The sequence below is a fragment of the Eubalaena glacialis genome, chromosome 13 (genome assembly GCF_028564815.1).
Source record: "Eubalaena glacialis isolate mEubGla1 chromosome 13, mEubGla1.1.hap2.+ XY, whole genome shotgun sequence".
In the NCBI taxonomy this organism is placed as follows: domain Eukaryota; kingdom Metazoa; phylum Chordata; class Mammalia; order Artiodactyla; family Balaenidae; genus Eubalaena; species Eubalaena glacialis.
The window spans coordinates 72578937-72598549 of NC_083728.1; the positions used below are offsets into that span (position 1 = coordinate 72578937).

A 19613-nucleotide genomic window follows, 5' to 3' on the forward strand; every position below is an offset into this window, starting at 1 on the left:
CATGACTCATGCAAGCTGCAAGTCCTTGTTGGGGACCCATTGCCTTCCACTTCTCTCTCTACTAAGAAAGATTTTAGTGATCTGTATAAGAAAGGACTCTTCAGAGGGTTTTACTGAGTTATGAGTTATATGCAGCTGATGAAAATGCATCGATTTAGAAAGGGGGTAAAGCAAGTACAACTGATCTTTGTCTTCCCTCTTTGGACAATCCAAAGGTTTTTAAACCAGTGGAGAAGCAACTTCTTTGCTGTAGCCATACTGTAGGCAGTGTTTGAAAGCAGGATATGAGTGAAATGGCTTAGGGCAGCACAACTGGAGCATTCAGGCCTTGCAACAGATCATAGGTGGGCAGGATAAGGGATTATCTCTTGGGAAAAGTCTTCAATCAAAAGAAGATTTTAAATGTGGCTGGTTCTCACTATGGAGAACAGTATGGATGTTCCTTAAAAACTAAAAATATAATTACCATATGATCCAGCGATCTCACTCCTGGGCATATATCCAGAGAAAAGTCTAATTCAAAAAGACACATGCACCCCAATGTTCATAGCAGCACTATTTATAATAGCCAAGACATGGAAGCAACCTAAATGTCCACTGACAGATGAATGTGGCCTATACACACAAACACACACACACACACACAATGGAATATTGCTCAGCCATAAAAAAGAATGAAATAATGCCAGCTGCAGGAACATGAATGGATCTAGAGATTATTATACTAAGTAAAGTAAATCAGAAGGAGAAAGACAAATACCATATGATATCACTTATATGTGGAATCTAAAATATGACACAAATGAACTTATTTACGAAATATAAACAGACTCACAGATGTAGAAAACAAACTTATGGTTACCAAAGGGGAATGGAGAGGGAGGGATAAATTTGGAATTGGGGATTAACAGATACACACTACTATATACAAAACAGATAAACAACAAGGACCCACTGTATAGCACAGGGAACTATATTCAGTATCTTGTAATACCCTATAACGGAAAAGAATCTGAAAAAGAATACATACACATATATGTATAACTGAATCATTTTGCTGTACACCTGAAACATTGTAAATCAACTATACTTCAATTAAAATTTTTTAAAAATACATCTTTAAAAAAATGTGGCTGCTTCTCCTATGCCCCACAGAGCAGTCTGTAAAACCAAGCCAAGAACAATAGTGCTCTTTCCAGGTAATTATTGTTACTATCTGCTTATCTCCATGGCTCTCTGATCCCAGACTTCTTGGTTTTGTCATTACCTTCAGTGCTTTCTCCTGTATACTTCTCCAACTTTGGCATTTCCCTGGCACTTTGAGTTAGAAAATTCTCCCATCAGGAGAGAGACTGACCCAAGCAACCCCATTCCATAGGGGGAATATACAATTATATATATAATTTTATATATATATATTTATATATTTATATATATATTTATATATATAATGTGTTTTATATATCTATATAATGATTATGAAAGTAATGCATCAACTGCTAATGCTGTTTTAAATTCTGCTTATTGCATTTTCAATTTTATAAAATCCTTCCCTTATCTCATCCAGCTTCCTTTTATTTATGTCTCTCATTCACCTCTTTTCATTTCAATCAGTATTACAGATCCATGTTTTTCTCTGTTTTTTGCTAAGGCAAATATTTTCTAATATTTACTTTGGTTTCCTTTAGTAACTTTCTCACAAATATGCTTTCCTTTTGCACCTTGAGTACTACTTTCAAACGTCTCATGCTGACATTTTTTCCAACTTTTAAAATTCATCTTTAACCATAAATAAGGCAGGACTGATAGGGGATGGGGTACTGTTTATCTGTTGCTGTTCTTAGGTATTCTTCTTAGATATTCAACCTGAGGGACTATTCTTTTAAAATGTCACTACCCAGATCAGAGATAATACAGTGTGAGGGGTTCAGAGAGGCAGACTGTGCTATGGGCATCTCTAGATGGAGAATTCAGATCCTGGGCTGCTTTTTCTCATAGTCTAGTAGAGTCATCAGCATTTACTTGGGGCTAGCTTTCAAACCTGGTACAAACTATGACCTATGACTATGTCTTCTTGGCATTACAACCCACTAAATCTACTACCAGCCCCTGCCAGGCTGTTAGCAGCAGCAGCCACATAAGCCCTGGGCTCTCCTAGCCCAGCTGCTTGCAAACATTGCTGATCAAGAGCAGTGAAGGGGAACTTGAGCAGTATGTACTTTAACTGTCTCCAAGCCCCACACTTATCCTTCCAAATTACAGGGTCTTCTCTTTCATTTCCTTCCTAGGGATACTGATTGTAGGAGAGCTGCCCACGTTTCTTCCCCCTCTGAACATCCAGTTTTCCTGTTAGTCTGACTTGGTTGGGTTCAAAACCCCCAATTTAGAGTTCTCTGGTGAAATCAACTGGAACATGTGGCTTCACATGGTTCCCTACAAAGTCCAACTTTAATCATGAGCTCTTAGAACCCTCTAAGCACAGGACTGCAAAGAGAAGAGTGCTTAAGAGCATCCAAGCATCATACATAATGCATGGGGAGGGAGGGAGAGTGAGGGATGGGGAGGGGAGAAACACCCTGCAAGTCCCTTCCCTATGTGGGGCTGGACACTGGCCCTCTTGCCACACCAACCACCCAGAGGGGGACAGAAGATGGAATGCCAAAGAGTCACACTCATGTGGGTGATCCTGCCCAGTTCTAGAAGTCTGCTAATAACTGTCTGTAATCTGATAAGTAATGTCACCCTGGAAAGGAAACTTGGAAAAGGGCTTGGGCCAGGAAGGGAAGCTTTCATCTCTTCCCTAGAAGCCTACAGTGAGTTAAACAGACAAATAAACAAATGGAAATTCAAGAACTAAATTAGATATAGTCTTATGAAAATTCTTGGCAAAGTACATGGCAATTGGTCCATCATGAATTATTAACCCAAGATGGATACGGCTTGGGACACATCTGCCCTTTTGAGGTTGGCATCATGTGGGGAACTCTACTTTCTCACAAAGTAACTCTTAGTGTCCTTGTTAATGGGATGTGTGGACATTTCTTTAAGGCCCAAATCCTCTTTCTGAGAGTCAAGTGGGTGTACTCAGGATATATCTCCCAAAGTATCAATAAAACCCTACCTTGTACAAGCAGCCATTTTAAACACATTTTATTCAATATGTGAATAAAAATACAAATGAATAATTAAGTGAATACTGTACCGTGGGAATCCCCCTAGAGTTCTTAATAATTTCCAAGAAAGAGTTGTGTATTAATTCCCAGCAGTCATCAAAGGATGGATTAAAGACAATAATGGGGTCATTGACTTCAAGCTTGATCATAATCAGCTGAGGTTTAAAGAACTCCATCTCTTGGTAGGGCTCCTCGAAATCATTCCCATCCTTCAGGAGAAATAAGATATGGAAATTATTACAAAATGGAACCTTCTAGAATCAAGGAGTGAATCTTACCCATTTATAGTACTACATGGGCACCAGAAAAGGAAATGAAAGGTACCATGCACTGTTCATATTTAAAATAAGGGCAAAGTATGGCTTAGCCCACCTGAGTTCACCCTCTCCCCCTTCTTCGAAGCTTTGATTCAGTACGTTTACTTTGCTTGGAAATTCCTTTGTCAGTATTTCCAAATCCTCCCCATCCTTTAAAATTCAGCTCAAAATCCCCTCCCCTGGGAAGCCTCCCTGCTCCCCAGCAAGAAATAATCTTCCACTTCTGAACTTCCATATTTCCACTTCCTTATGGTATTTTATCTTTCTCTCGAGAGATTTACATGCACATATTCTCTACACTAAACTTAAGGGCAGGATCTGTCTCTGATCCATCTACGTCCTCCAAAATATCCAAAATATCATTTAGTACCTCGTAGGTGCTCAATAAAAATTTGTTGACTGAATCCAAAAGTATAAATAGTTTATCTGTATATCTCACATGAAGTTGCTAATTAGCATATAGTATATTTTAGACACTCAAAATGTCAACCTTCCTGCAGTAGAAATATTGGTGTGGAGATATTTCTAATTCCCAACACAGGTTAGTAACACAAAATACCTTTCATAAACTACAGTGCCTAATGAAATTGGCATGGGGCAGCTGTAAAGCACTTGTCCAAGTAACTGATTCTAGAGATTTCTAGATTGGTTTAAGGATTATTGATAACCATTAGTTGAATGCCTACTAGGTACCAAATACCCATAAATTTCTTTCTTTAAGATATATGAAGATATGTTTTCCCGTTGTGTGGAATTTTAGAGTGAGACTTGTTCCCACATCTGAGTTTCTTCTGCTTAGCCAGTGGATGATTACAATGACATATACAGATTAGCCCACTGTAGAGTGCTAACAGTGCAGTCTAAATTCAACAGCATTGGTTCTACATTCTTTTGAGCAAAAGGACAATTGTTCATTTTTACTCTATTTGTAAAAATGCTTAGAACTTAACCTTTTCTAACAGGCAATTTTAAATTTTATAGCTCTCTTTAAGATAAAATGGCACATAATATAAAATCCAAAAGAATATTCCTTGATCTCCCAGGTTATCTAAATTTAAGGGATGCTTTGAAAACCAGGACTTAGTGTTTTAGTTTTTATCTAGACTTCACTGAAGTAGTTTCATGAAAGAAGTTATTAGGTCAATAAAGCCTTTTGTTTTTAGAGGTACCCTTTCAAAGACTGAAGAACAAAAGCCAATATCTGCAATGAACACACACAACACTCCCTAAATATCAAGCCAAAAATTGATAACAAAACATTTTCAACCCCTTCTTTTAATAGAGAGGATGAAAAAGTGACCACTCCCTCTACTGTAGGAGGTATGCACTCCATTTTATTCAATCTTTCTTTAAATTTTCTTAATTTCTCTAGTTCTATAGATTTTTACCAATATAGTAGGAGGTAATTATCTCAGGAAAGGTTTCTGTGTGTTTAAATAAATCATTTTTATAAACTAATAATCACCTGATATGTGTTCAAATCAAGAATTTTACTTTTTGGCTTGGCTTACAGCTGAGGACCTTACATGACTGAATCCTGAGTCTATCTCAGTTGATTCCACTCCAAAGGGTCTACTGCTGGTCCCCTACATACCTTGTGTATCAAGAAAAAGGAAACGAGGTCCTTCAGGGACTTAATGACCAGCTCCCTGAGCTGGAGTGACATGAAGGATGCAACAGAAGCAAAATATTCCTCAATGCGACGAGAGGAGTCATAGTCACTCTTGGGAGCAAAAAGGACCCACTGCTCCTTCTGGGAGACAAAAAGCTGGGCACAGGTGGGGATCCATCTGTAAAGAAAGCAGGGTGTCTAACTAAGAATCTCTTCCAAGCTCCAAGAAGTCCTCTCAGCCACTCTCCACTCTCCACAACAAGGCAGATGGCTCCTTTCCCATCAAGCAGCTTTGCAAATTGGTACTTTCATATCCCTGGCCACTTCACCTGCCAACATCCCTTTCTGGGGAAGACAGTAATAAGATTTGGATTGAGAGACTATTCTCCCATTAGCAATACCCAAATGAACAGTCCTGCTGAAAGATGAAAGTGTCTATAGTTTCTTCATTATATTCAGAGCTTGGGGTAAAGGGGTATAAGGAACTGGAATGTTCTCTCCAACTTCTCTCCCTGGCAGATGTCTGTTTTCTGATTGAGACTTTATAGGGGGAAAGAGAAAGAGGAGAAAAGGAAGAAAACTTGGGAGGAGAAACTCCAGTGTGGCAGTGGCTGCTCAGAAGTTGAGAGCAGAAATTAGAAAACAAAAGAAGAAATGGATGCCTCATTGTTCCTTTCATCCTACTTCCCCCAATTTCTAATTCCCAATGGGAACCACTGGCATTTGCATCCTATCACGTCTCTTTTCTGACTGCTAGAAAAGTACTACTCTAACAATCAGAGAAGTACTGGTAATAGTCATAGTTGTAGAGGTAATAATTATATTTAATAGCTACTATGTGCCAGCTATTGTATAAACATTTTCTCTGATAATAAAAACCCATTGGTAGGTATTATCACCATCATCTCACATAAGGGAATTTCTCTGGCTCTGGACACAGTCCTGCATGCATTTGCAAAGGAAAAAAGAATTAAGTGACTAAAAACTCCCATCCTTGGAACCCTGCAGGTGTTTATCTGGGCCATCTGAACACAAGTCATTTAAATGCATTGTCCTGTAACCCAGCAAGGCCTACAGGATTTCAGAGGGAGGGAATGGAAGTGGTACTCTCATCAAGGAATGGTAACGAGAGAGTTTCAAAAAGGCAGAGGAAGACTAGGAGTGAGGGTCAAAGATCAGTGTACATGAGGAGGCACAGAGGCTGTCGGGGATGGGAACATGGGAGGAAGAGAACAGAGGAAGATGTCAGTGAGAAGTCAGCAAAATCTGTGCAGCCCCCAGGTTGGATACGTTTTCACTTCACAGAGTTTTTGATCTTTATGATACTGTGATACAGCCCCATTCGGAGGCCAGATACTGACTTGTTGAGAAGAATTTGGCGTGCTTCCATGCAGTGTTTCTGGATGACATCCTGATATTCGTGAGGCTGCAGAGGTAATTTTCCCGCCAGTAATTCTGCTGTTCGAACAAACCTGAGGTCTTTAAATCTGCGGAAAGAGAGGGAAAAACTTCCTAAGCTAAGTAGATGCTTAATAACGAACTTTGTACGACGGGTTCAAAGGAAATATATTTTCATTTTTCAATGAGAGGAGATATAAACAGATTAAAATGAATTATATCTGAAAAATCTGGGAGTCTGAGGAGGGAGTGGATAGTTCACAAGAACTCTTGCAAGGAGTAGATAAACTCAGCAGGTATTACTGAGCCTTCCTATGTGTCCTGCTCCGGGTAACCCATCTGGGGAGTGGGATTTTGACACTGACCTGGAATCTGGCTGGCTGGGAACTGGGATATCAAGTGGACAAATCAAAGCTCTTTCCAACAGTGAAGACACAGAGGACAGGGCAAGCAAAGCACTACCTTCATGATCAAGTGGGTTCCACTCAATCCTCAATGTGGCCCCTGGGTGAGCTACTCAAAACAGCTTGGAGGTCTACTTTGGTCTGAACCCCAAAAACCCTATAGACCTGCCCCCGACAGCTGACAGGCTCACCGAGACACCCACAGCATCCCTGGCACAGTACCTTACATAGTGCAGGTACTCAATAAATATTTGTTAAATGAACACATGAATCTCTTCCTGCCCTCTCTGATGATAATCTTACCTTCTCCTATTTCTCTCAGATTAATGGAGGTTCTGCCCTTTACCATACTCCCCAAGGCCTTTCTTAGCTTACAGGGCCACCATTTCTCTTCCTGACACCTATTCATTCATTTATTAATCAGGCTTTTAAATCATCAGTGCCTACAACTTCCCAAACTAGATCTTTGCTCGCTTTCTTAGCTTGCCTCAGTTCTCACTTCTCATTTTCATCATCCGCTGTAATGACCCATTAGGCACTTTCCCTCATCCTTCTAAAATCCCGCAGTCTACATTTCTATTCCTTTTTGGTGGAGGTGGTGAACTTAGTCTCATCTTGTCTGGCCAGTCACAAAGCACTGCTAGGGGAGAGCAGAATTCGAGGACCTCACTCTCCACACACTTGGATATCCAACTCTAGCATGGCCCTGGTCACAACCTGATAACTATGTTACTCATCTTTAGTTCAATCCTAACAAACTTCCCACATTGGCCAGAAAAATCTACTCTTTCTTCAGATCACGACCCTCATTCTGGCCCTTAAACCCCTCACCCTTCACTGATCACCAGGTGACCTCTTAAAATGTTTAAAGCTAAATACTGCAGGTCATATAAGAACATTTTTCTGTAGCATTTCCTTAACAAATCTTTCTCCTTGATGATGTTTTGGTTCAGCTGACCAAAACCTAAATGATTTTGGTTCACTTTTGTGCCTTTGTTGCCTATATAATCTTCTTCAGGGAACCATGAAAAGCAAGTGATAAGAATCCTTCTTATAGTAGAAGCTATATGTTCAATAATTTGTCATCTTCACTATATGATCAAATTAAATTCACGTGTACATCCTCTTGGTACTGAACTTCTGGCAATTTTACCAGCCCTGTGACTGACTTTCTTGTTAATTTCTAGGTTAATTTATTTTTTGAGGCCATAAACATGCTTGTAGTTAAAGCAGTATCTTCATTTATTGAACAACTACTGTATGCCAAGCACTGTTCTAAGCACTTCACCCAACAACCCCATGAGGGAAGTATTGTTATAATTCTCATTTTGCATATAAAGAAACAGGGGTCCAGGAAGATTAACTTCCCTAAACCACACAGTTCATCAGGGACAGAGCAAGAACCAGAACCTAGGCTGTCTAGTTTCAGAGCCCACTCTATAAATTATTACTCTTCTATAAATTATTATTATATACGTCTGCCTCATTAAAAAATTACTTTTTTCCCCCCAATGTCCTTACTAGCACCTCCAATGCCTTAGAAAACTGAATTCAGTTCAAAGAGGGAATGTGCTTATTTCTTATCATTGGTGGGCTCTGTCCTAGGTTGACCCCACCTGCAATTCCTTTTTAAAATATAGGTAAAACTAAGAATGTGAAAAACAAGTAAGTTATCCAAGTAACAAGGCTCTCCAAAGACTAAACACATTCACAGCTATAGATCCTCCCCAAACAAAATATTTGAGTTACTGATGAAGTTCACCCAATCAAAATTATGTAAACATATCGGCCTCTAATTTTTCTAATAAAAAACCCAGATGGTGGCAGCTCATCATTTCATTAGCCTGCCTTTGGTGAACTCTGGTGGCCTCATTCTCCCACCAGGATTCACACCCCTTCTTGAGGGGTTCATAAAAAAAAATCAGTCTTTCTTCCCAGTGCAATTGATGAATGGATAAACAAAATGTGGTATAGCCATAAAATGGAATATTATTCAGCCATAGAAAGGAATGAAGTACTGATACATGCTTCAATATGGATGAATCTTGAAAACATGATGCTAAGTGAAAGCAGCCAGACATGAAAGGCCACATACTGTATGGTTCCACTTATATGAAATATCCAAAATAGGCAAATCCATGGAGACAGAAAGCAGATTAATACTGCCAGGGGCTGAGTGGAAGGGAGAAGAGAGGGTGACTGCTAATGGGTACAGGGTTTCTTTTAGGGATAATGAAAATATTCCCAATATTTTCAGGAAAGTTGCACAAGTCTGTGAGTATACTCAAAATTACTGCATTGTACACTTCAAAAGGGTGAATTTTAAAGTATGTGAATAACAATTTAGAAAAATGAAAGAGAAAAAAAAGTGACTCCTGCCTCCTCTGGACTTCTACCAATACCTGTGGCAGATGTAGTCACTGATGAATATAACTGAGACTACTGTTTGCCAACCCTGCGCTGGCCCTGAGTTACATAAAGGAATAACCTCAAAAAACTAAAAATAGAGTTGCCATATGATCTAGCAATCCCACTCCTGGGCATGTATCCAGACAAAACTATAATTTGAAAAGGTATATGCACCCCTATGTTCACAGCAGCACTACTTACAATAGCCAAGATATGGAAACAAGCTAAATGTCCATCGACAGATGAATGGATAAAGAAGATGTGGTATACACACACACACACACACACACACACACAATGGAATATTACTCAGCCATAAAAAAGAATGAAATAATGCCTTTTGCAGCAACATGGATGGAACTAGAGATTATCACACTAAGTGAAGTAAGTCAGACAGAGAAAGACAAATATCATATGATATCACTTATATGTAGAATCTAAAATATGACTCAAATGAACGTATCTATGAAACAGAAACAGACTCACAGACATAGAGAACAGACTTGTGGTTGCTAATGGGGAGGGAGAGTGGGAGAGGGACAGAGTGGGAGTTTGGGGTTAGTGGAGGCAAACTATTATATATAGAATGGATGAACAACAACGTCCTCCTATATAGCACAGGGAACTATGTTAGATAACCTGTAATAAACCATAATGGAAAAGAATATGAAAAAGAATATATACATGTATGACCGAATTGCTTTGCCATACAGTAGAAATTAACACAACATTGTAGATCAACTATACTTCAATAAAATAAATTAAAAAAAAGAATTTGGAAAGAAAAAAACAAAAAGACTCAAGCCCCCATACATTTCATAGGCTAGAGAGAGTCAAAGTCGTAAACATACAATTATAATTCAGTGTGATACATTTCATAATGGAGGTCTAATTAACACCTACTGGATACTTATATCAGGCACTATTCTAAGTACTTTGCATGTATTAAATTATTTCTCTCTCCTACCAACCCTATGAAGTAGGAAGTCTTATTATCCCAAATTTAGAGATAAGGATTTTACTTATGAAGCAGCACAGTTAGAGGTGGACCTGAGCAGGCTGGCTCCATGTGAGTGCTCTTAACCAGTATGCTCCAGTGCCTACAGACAGGCACTGGGTGCTGTGAAGGCACAAAGGAGGGCCACTTAGCCCTGCATGGAGAGTTGTCACTTGCTGTTCATACACAGTTTGGGTCTAGGATGTTTGTCATTTTACTTCAAGGGCAAGGCTACTCCCACACAAGATGATCTCTTATGTGTGGAAGCAATAAAGAAAGGGAAGAAAAGGGACAGGAAGCACTTCTTACTCTGTAAAACACAGCTGTTTCAGGCTGAGCATCATGGGGTTCACTGTGTGCAGATGGTCCTCGTTCCACTTCTTGGCACTCCTGTAGACACTGTGCCAGGGCACAGGGGCCCGGATCACTCTTTGAGGAAATGCTCGGGGGATGCTCTCGATGAAGAGTCTTTTCCTCTCCATTGGATCCATGAGGATGTAATCAACTATAACCAACCAGGGCAAACACTTGTTATTAAGCAGGGGCCTTGAACACTCTGTGCTCTTAGCTTCAACACTTTAAAGGTAAATGTGCCTCTGTCCATTTACACTTGGAAATGCTCCCTCATTTACAAGGTCAGTGGTAACCCCCTGGGTATAACTAAATTGGGTAGGTTCCACTCTGTTGGTATGTGAGATATTTCAGGGAAACAGGAATATAACTTTACAGTCTGGAGTACTTAGAATCTGGAGTTGAGTCCTGTTAGGATATCTAGCATCATGCATATCAGTGAATTAGTATTTGCTGATACCTCATTACTCATTAACTGATTTCTCACACCAAAATAGTTACATAAAAAATAAACACAATGGATGACACCAGATACCTATGAATGGAAATTTAGAGGCCAAATATTTCACGTGCTAAGGATTGGCAAAAGCCTCACAGAGGAAGTACCATTTAAGCTGGGTCATAAAGAATGAGCAGGATTTTGTTTGAAGGATAAGAAGTGCAGTTCCATGACCTTTGTATAATATACTCAAGGTGCTGTGAGTCATTCTGTGGCAGAAATAACAGGTACAAGTGGTAGAGTTCAAGGTGATAAGACTGGAGAAGTAGGTTGAGGCTGAAATTTGAAGGGCTTTCCATGTTTATCCTTATAAGTTTGGTTCTAGCCTTTAGCAGACAAGGAGCCATTACACTGACACCATTAGAAGGTTAATTAAGAAATTAAAAATAACTAGACAACTTGGTAAGTATAGCTGTGTTACAGATAAAATGGGAAGGTGGGGAACTAATATGATCACCTCTCCCCTTTGATGTGTTTCTCACATTATTCACCGTCATCAAACATTTCCCAATGACCTACTGTGTGCAAGACAAGACATGGGGCTAAATATGAAGGGGAGGGAGGATTGATGATACATCCGCTAATGTCTAATAAGACAGCTGAGACCCATAAGAAAGACAATGCCAGTGTTAAATAACCGTAGAGAAACAGTGGCATGGGAGAAGTTCCAAAGTGGGATGAGTTTAAAGTAGAAACAAGAAGTGCTATGAATGCAGAGGATGGATTCATCACTGAGGGTTGCAGAGATCAAAATACTTGAGGGAAGAGGCAGGTCTTGAACTAGATTTTAAATGTGAGTAGGCCCCTACTTCTTAGTGTTGCTACTTACAGTAAGTAGCACCTGAGTAGCACCTGCATCACCTGGGAGCTTGTTAGAAGTGCAGAATCTTGGGCCTCTCCCAAACTCTACTGAATCAGAATCTGCACTTTAACAATATCTTTAGGTTACGTAGATGCACATTAACGTGTGGTAAGTACTGGTGTGGACATGAGTGATGGTGGTGGGGAGCGTTTGAATGAAAAGTTAAACAATGTTTTTGGCATTTTCAGAGTAACCAGGGTGAAGGACTGACAGTGAGAGGAAAGAAGGTGCCCTCCACATAGGAACCCCTGTCCCATTTATGCCCAGCCTTACCAATGCTTTTCATGAGGCTACTGTAATAGTCATTTTCCTTCTCCTCCACAAGGACAGTCATCAGGGGTTCCAGGAAGGGACTTGTCAGCAGTGTGTTAGAAATCAGCTTTGAAATCCGAACCATCACTTCATCCTCCTCAGGGGCAATCATGTCTTTTTGGACTCCATTGGTCAAATAGTAATAGTATCTCTTCCATAAGCAAACCACCAACAAGAAAATGATCATAATCAATTGGCTAACTGTGCCCACTTGCCCACACCCGTCAGCCACCAAGGGACCCTGTTCATACAGCACCTATCTCCATCCTTCACTCACTCCTGGGCCTGTGACTTCCCACTCATTGCAATAAATCGTTGGTGAGTATTCCCCATGGCTCTGGAGGAGTCAAACAAAGCCAGAGAGATCTCAGCGTGGTATAAGGAAGGACTTGTCAAATGCCATGCAGATAGGAACAGTGGGAGGAGGACTGAGGCCAGGGATGGAGGTGGCATTATCTGGTGAGCTTTAAGAAGAGGAATGACAAGCTCCTCCAGTGGACTCAAATACCCTCCTCAACAACACTGCTCCTATACAAAGAGAGCACTGGATCCTGTGGCTTGTAGCTGTCCCTGGGGAAAAACCCGCAGGTCTCAGTGAGACTGGGGGGTTAGTTCTTCTAATCCAACCATGGGACTTTTGAGTTTAGAAAAGCCACACAAACACAGGAGCTGAACAAAAATGCCCAGTGGGACCTGGTGACGTTAGGAAGTTTGGTTTATTTAGGGCTTGCCTCTAAGCTGCTAGATGGCTGAGTGGCTCTGGAAATGAATAATTTCAGATGGATAAGAAGCACAAAGTAGAGGGAAGGGTTTGAAATCAGATTTGACCTTCAGTGCCAACTGTCTGTGGTCAGAAGAGGCTGAGCTTACATCTCTTCAACCTTAATACAGGACAAACTTACAAACTTCCCTCACTGTAAGAACCGCCTGGGGTGAGGAGAGAGGCTCCTGTTGAAATGCAGATTCATAGGCCCCCCCTGCTAGGGCATTTGGGATTTGTTAACAAGCATCCCAGGTGATTCTTATTTTCAGGCAAGTTTGAGAAATGCTGTGTAGCTCCTAAGAGCACAGAGATGTCAGTATCAGCCAGACCTGGTCTAAGTTCTAGTTTTGCCTCTTACTGACTGTATAACCTTGAGCAAGTTACTTAGTCAGTCCCCACCCCAATTTCCACAACTGGACAATAGGCATAATCATAGTCCCCAGGTCTTGAATGGGGTCAAGCATCTAGAGGGTTTAGCATGGAATTTTGCTAATAGCACATGCTCAGTCACTATGGGTTTTTATTATTAACCATTTTACTATACACTATAAATTCACAAGCTATTTGTTCTTTTAAGATAGGGGTTGGAAGCTCAAAAGTCTACCTGGGACCAAGCAAGTACTGTTAATAACTGAAAGTTGGCTGTACATAAGAAAATAATAAGGAATTGTGGAGACTGACAAACCAGAGAATGTATTTCTCATCTAAAGGAAGTGGCTACTGTTCAGTTTCAAATATTTTAATTTTTTCAAGAGAGGTTAGAAATCTAGCTTATGTGAGATTTCCTTTATTTTCAAAACACATCTATAGGCCAAATTCAGCTTATGGTAGGGTTGCCGGATAAAATACAGGATGCACTGGGATATACTTATACTAAAAAATTATTCATTGTCTATCTGAAATTCAAATTTAACTGGTGTCTTGTTTTTTGTTTTATTTTTGTTTTTCAAAATCTGGCAACCCCAGCCTATGGGTCACCATTCTGCAACCTACATTCTAAGAGGACCCAAAGGCACCGATTTCTAAGACTTACTAGAGCAGAGAGTTCAGGCACGCACACCTTCATTCAGTAGTCTGTCATGGGGTCTGGATTTCAGTATTTTTAAAACATTCCTTAGGTGACTCTGCTGTTTTTCTCCAGTTTAGAATCACTGAGATGCCAAGAGTAATACTTAGCAAACTGAGAGAAATGAGGCAATAAGAATGTACCTCCAAGTCTGATTCAGTTGGTTTGGTTTCTTGACTTTCTATTTCCATCTCCTGCTGTAACATCACATCAATCTGTTCTTCTGGACTCATTGGTCTGCTTCCTGGGAGAGTCAAAGATGTCACCACCTCCATCCTCATAGGTAAGGAGGTTGAGGTGTTGCAGGCCAACCTCGTCCTGAAAAGTAGACACAGCTCAGTCCTTGGTTCCATGGAACACCTCATAGGTTTGTTAGCATTGGTTTTGCTTAGTTTGCTTATTTTTATTTAGAGCCTCAAAAAATTGGATTAAGAGGATTGTTGGGAAAAAAACATGAGTAACTAGGTATCCAGGAATGCTTTAAAGTCAAGAAGCAGAGCATGGCTTTCAAGAGACCACAGCCTTCTTTGGTTCAGCCCAGTGTCCTGCAATCCCCTGTGCCCATAGGGACACCTTACCCAGTGAGATCCTCTTTGTCTTTGGGGGAGAACTTCATTTTCTTCTTGTTAGGCTCTGATGAGCTTTTATTTGCTAGAACAGTAGAGAAGAAAGACATCAGCGATGGGCAGTGGCCTTGGGCAGTCCTCTGTCCACAGGGATGCAAGTCTCAGGGTAGTGCAGGAGAACACTAAGGGGGGTGGACTTGGTGTGGTGGGATGACGCAGGTGATGTGGGCCCTGTACCACTAATTACCTGTGTGACCCTGAAGAAGTGACCATCACTCCAAGCCTCAGCTTCCCCAACTGTGAAATGGGGATGAGCATACCTTCTGTTATCCCATACATTGGACAAGTATTAGTAATTGCTCAATTCACTCCCCAATCCTATATGCTCTATTTTCTAAACATCAGGTGTATTACTGCTTAATATTTTTCTTTAAATAGATTCAGACTTTTAAACCTAATATATTTATTTTAAAGGAAATATTATATGATTATCACAAGTAGAAAAACCAGTATCATTTGCAATAAATATAATTATTGCAAATAGAAAAACCGATGTCATTTGTAATAAATAGAAGGTATTGCAATAAATATCATTTGTGATAAATAAATTCAACAAATAATATAAAACTCTACTATTAAACTTTAACTGGATACTTGCTTAAAATTCTAGCCTAAGGAAACTAAGATGTCATAGAGACATGTTAAAGACATACTAATATGAAATTGACATTTTGAGGGAATCAGAGGATTGAAGACTCTTGCTTAAGATGTATTTTGAGTTCATACTTTAATTTCTTCAACCTACTCCAAATATAACAATAATAGAAAAAATATTCTTTAAAATTAAAAAGTGCATTGTTCGAAAAGATGCTCTTCTGGGTGGACTAAAAATAAACACATTGTGAACTAAAAGTCTTAAACTTGGCTTCTGGAGCTGGAAGCAGGCAAAAGTAGTTAGGTGTTTGATACCTGGGGGAATAATAGAACCCAAAACACACCATGATTGTGGGGACTGCAGGTAGGCTCACAGCATGAAGCCAGGGCTGCCCTACCCACGAAGACATGCTGAAAAGACAGCAACACTGTCATGCAGATAAAGCACTTGTTATTCTCAATTCACATGGTGGCCACAGATAGCAAAGAAAGGCTGGTAATATCTAGGCCAAGCCTAACATTGCCTCAGGGACCAGATCTACAATCCCCAAACATCACCTTAGGATGGGAGTCCTAAGCCACCAATATAAGATCTGGTACTAATTTGGGGTCCAAGATGCCAGATGAAGGTATAAGGGAAAAAGGCAAGATTTTAAAAGGTATGTCAAAAGAGTACACTGTTTGAGTACATTTATATGTGAGAACAACCAAAACTAACCTACGGTGACAGAAATCAGAAAGTGGTTACCCTGGGGTGGGATGGTGTTGGAGAGAGGAAGGAACTGATGGGAAAGGAGCACAAGGGAACTTTCTCTAGTGATGGAAATACACTATATCTTATTTGGGTGGTGGCTATATGGTGTAAACAATTGTCAAAACTCATTGAACTGAACACTTAAGATCTGTGCATTTTATTGTATGTGAATTATACCTCAACCAACGGGGAATGCATGTAGCAAGAAAGGGAAAAACTCTCAATATAAGTCTGCAAACTAAAATCCCATAACACATGAGAAAAACCAACACTAAGAAAGATAGCAAATAAACTCAACAATTGAGGGACATATTTACAAAATGGAAATAATACAGCAATACTAATAATTCTCTAAAATAAATGTTTAAGATCCTCCAAGTGATTGATATCGGAAGGGCTATGTCCATGAGAATAGAATAATAAATTGGCAAGGGTGGTACTCATAAATAGAACCAATTAGGAGATCTGAAAATGAAAAGATACTGTCATTAAAACAAAAACCATTCATTAGACACGTTAAACTCAAGACTGAACACAGTTGAAGAGCAAATTAGTGAGCTGGAAGATATATTTGAGGAATTCACCGAGACACAGCAGAGAGAATAGAGAAAAACATGATAATGAGTTTGAGACAGCAAGCAGATTGAAAGTCTCCAACACACCTCTAACAAAAACTACTAAAGGATATCCTTAAGCAGATATAGGTGTACCCAGTGGGACTAAACAAATTAATACATATAAAGTACTGTGGTAAGCAGCTTCCAAGATGGTCCCCAAGGATCCTCACTTCTTGGAATCATGCCCTTGTGTAATCCTCTTAAGTGTGGGCGGGACCTAGTAACTCACTTCTAACAAAGAGAAAATGGCAAAAGTGATAGGATGTCACTTCCAAAATTAAGTTCCAAAAAGACGGTGGTTTCTATCTTGCTGGCTCTCTTCTCTCTCTTGCTCTCTCCCTCGTTCCCTCTAAGGGAAGCCAGAAGTCATATTGTGAACTGCACTATGGATAGGCCCATATGGTAAGAAACTGATGTTTATGGCCAACAGGCAGTGGAGGATGTGAGTGAGATTGGAAGAGGATCCTTCCCTGGTGGCCTTTCGATGACTGTGGCCCTGGCTGACACCTTGATTGTATACTTGTGAGAGATTCTGAGCCAGTTAAGCCATGCCCAGATTCCTGACAGAAACTGTAAGATAACAAATGGTAGTTGTTTTAAACTATTAAGTTTGGGGGTAATTTGTTATGCAGCAATCAACAAGAAGCACATGGAGCAGTGCTTGGTGTATGGTAAATGTCATGCTAGCCATTACAATCATTCCCATTTCAGAGACGAGGAGACTGAGGCTCCATGAGGTTACCCAAAGTTAGCTGCAGCAAAAGGTGGAGCCAGGACTAAAACCCAGGATTAGAAATCTCACTCCAAAGCCCTATTCTGGGGCTTCCCTGGTGGCGCAGCGGTTGAGAACCTGCCTGCCAATGCAGGGGACACGGGTTCGAGCCCTGGTCTGGGAAGATCCCACATGCCACGGAGCAACTAGGCCCGTGAGCCACAACTGCTGAGCCTGCGCGTCTGGAGCCTGTGCTCCGCAACAAGAGAGGCCACAATAGTGAGAGGCCCGCGCACCGCGATGAAGAGTGGCCCCCGCTTGCCGCAACTAGATAAAGCCCTAGCACAGAAATGAAGACCCAACATAGCAATCAATCAATCAATAAATCTTTAAAAAAAAAAAAAAAAAAAAACTACATGGGCTTCTCCAGCTCTGGAGGAGGATTAAAAAAAAAAAAAAAAAAAGCCCTATTCTGAGTGGGTATGGCACAGAGCCAGAAATACCTAATGGCAGCCCCTGAACAATCTTCTCCCGGGGGACATTGATGGTGACGGGCTGGTAGACCTTCAGTAGGTCCTTCAGCTTCAGGTCCTGGGCCATCAAGGAGTAGTTGTTGGCAATGGAGTCGCTGGGTCCACAGTGGTGGTGCTGCTCTTTGAAGGGTGCAGCCAGGGTCCATGATGTGCGTTGCATCAAGGGTGGGTAAAAGCTGTGCGACATGACTGTCTACAAGGGAAGAAATGCAGAGTGACACATGACGGGGGACATCACTCAGGGGGCCTGGGCTCCTTAGGGCCAGGCTCCACTCACACTGAGACTCATGGCATCCCACATGCCTTACACAGTGGCTCTACCTTCTGCACACTGAGTGCAAATACTTTCGGAATGGACACCAACTGTACTTCTCTGACCATTGTGAGCATGATTTCTGATGACAAGGATAACAGCTTGCTTTCAATATTCAGTAAATTTGTGATCAGATAATTTACATCTACTGTCTTTATTGCTATGGACGTGGCTATAAGGCAGAAATAACTGTTCTCATTTTACAGCTGAATATGGAGAAGTTCAGAGAGTTTAAATAATGCAGCAGGTAAGTGAGAAGGCCAGATTCTAACTCACCTTTGTGTTACTGCATAGCTCTTTCTCCCACGGTGCTGTAGCCTCTTCCTGTGGCAAAAATGACCAAGGCCTCTAATACCACTTGTCAAGTCTGACTGTTTGCCCCCAAACTAGTACCAGCAGGAGAGTAGCAGCCAGGTGAACATACCTGATAGAGTTCAGATGGTTCCTCGTTAGCAGAAGCAGGCAGAGGGGGCAACTCTGGCCGCATCTGGGAGTGGCTCATGTGATGTATCGAGTCACTTTTGTGGATCTGTGGGAAACAGACACAAAGCCACTCTTCAGGAATTAGGAAAGATGTCCAAGCTTCTGAGGTTGATAAGGAGTAAAAAGGTCCTCAGGAAAGGTTTTAGGCACAAAGTTCTGCCATACAGCACCCTTCTCACCCCTATCCACTGTGTAGGTTTCATTTCTTAATTGTTAATGTCTCTCCTCTAGCATCTCCTCCTTGGCTACACTTCAATGAGCAAATTCAGATATTTTTTTTTCCCCTGGGAAGAGCCCAAATCTAAGGGCACCTCCAGGTACCCTACCCTGGGTTGTAATTAAAGGGGTTGACTTTAAAAAATTGACTCTTGCATTTCACATTGGCAAAATTCCAAATAGAAATTTGCTCATGCAGTGGCATAAGTAACTCTGTGCTTCCTGTGAAAAGAAAAAGTATCATTTAAAGAGTGTGGGCATGTAGGTCCACCATGCCATTCAGTGAGTGTATACTTGAGAGTGAGCCTCAGATAGAGGTGAACCTGTGGCTCCCATGGCCACTCTCAGTTCTCGTTGCCTTTTCACCTCAGAGCTGAAGGTGATTTCAGTGTTGAGCAATGCTGTGTGTGTTTCTGTCCTACACCCAGCCACTAAAAGCAAGACAACTACTTCATCTGGGGCTGTGATGGAGGAAAACTTCTGGGCTGGACTTACTGAGAGGTGTGGCTATACAGCACTTTAAAGATGGTTTAATGGATCTGCAGGTACAATTTTGGCTCTTTGTGATTTTTCACCTTAGGCAATGACTGTGTAAGATGAGA

At 40.8% G+C, this 19613-nt stretch overlaps 1 protein-coding gene across 1 annotated transcript in view; it reads right to left on the minus strand.

The window, feature by feature from the left end:
* DNAH3 (dynein axonemal heavy chain 3) overlaps positions 1-19613 on the minus strand; it is a 203145-nt gene that overhangs the window by 180147 nt on the left and 3385 nt on the right. Inside the window, exons 2-10 of the mRNA XM_061209863.1 lie at positions 18737-18841; positions 17970-18192; positions 14742-14814; positions 14307-14481; positions 12296-12485; positions 10620-10815; positions 6464-6589; positions 5085-5280; positions 3203-3382 (exon numbers count right to left, since the gene is read on the minus strand). Of these exons, the coding sequence (XP_061065846.1) occupies positions 3203-3382; positions 5085-5280; positions 6464-6589; positions 10620-10815; positions 12296-12485; positions 14307-14481; positions 14742-14814; positions 17970-18192; positions 18737-18841 (1464 nt within the window). The remainder of the gene's footprint in view (positions 1-3202; positions 3383-5084; positions 5281-6463; positions 6590-10619; positions 10816-12295; positions 12486-14306; positions 14482-14741; positions 14815-17969; positions 18193-18736; positions 18842-19613) is intronic.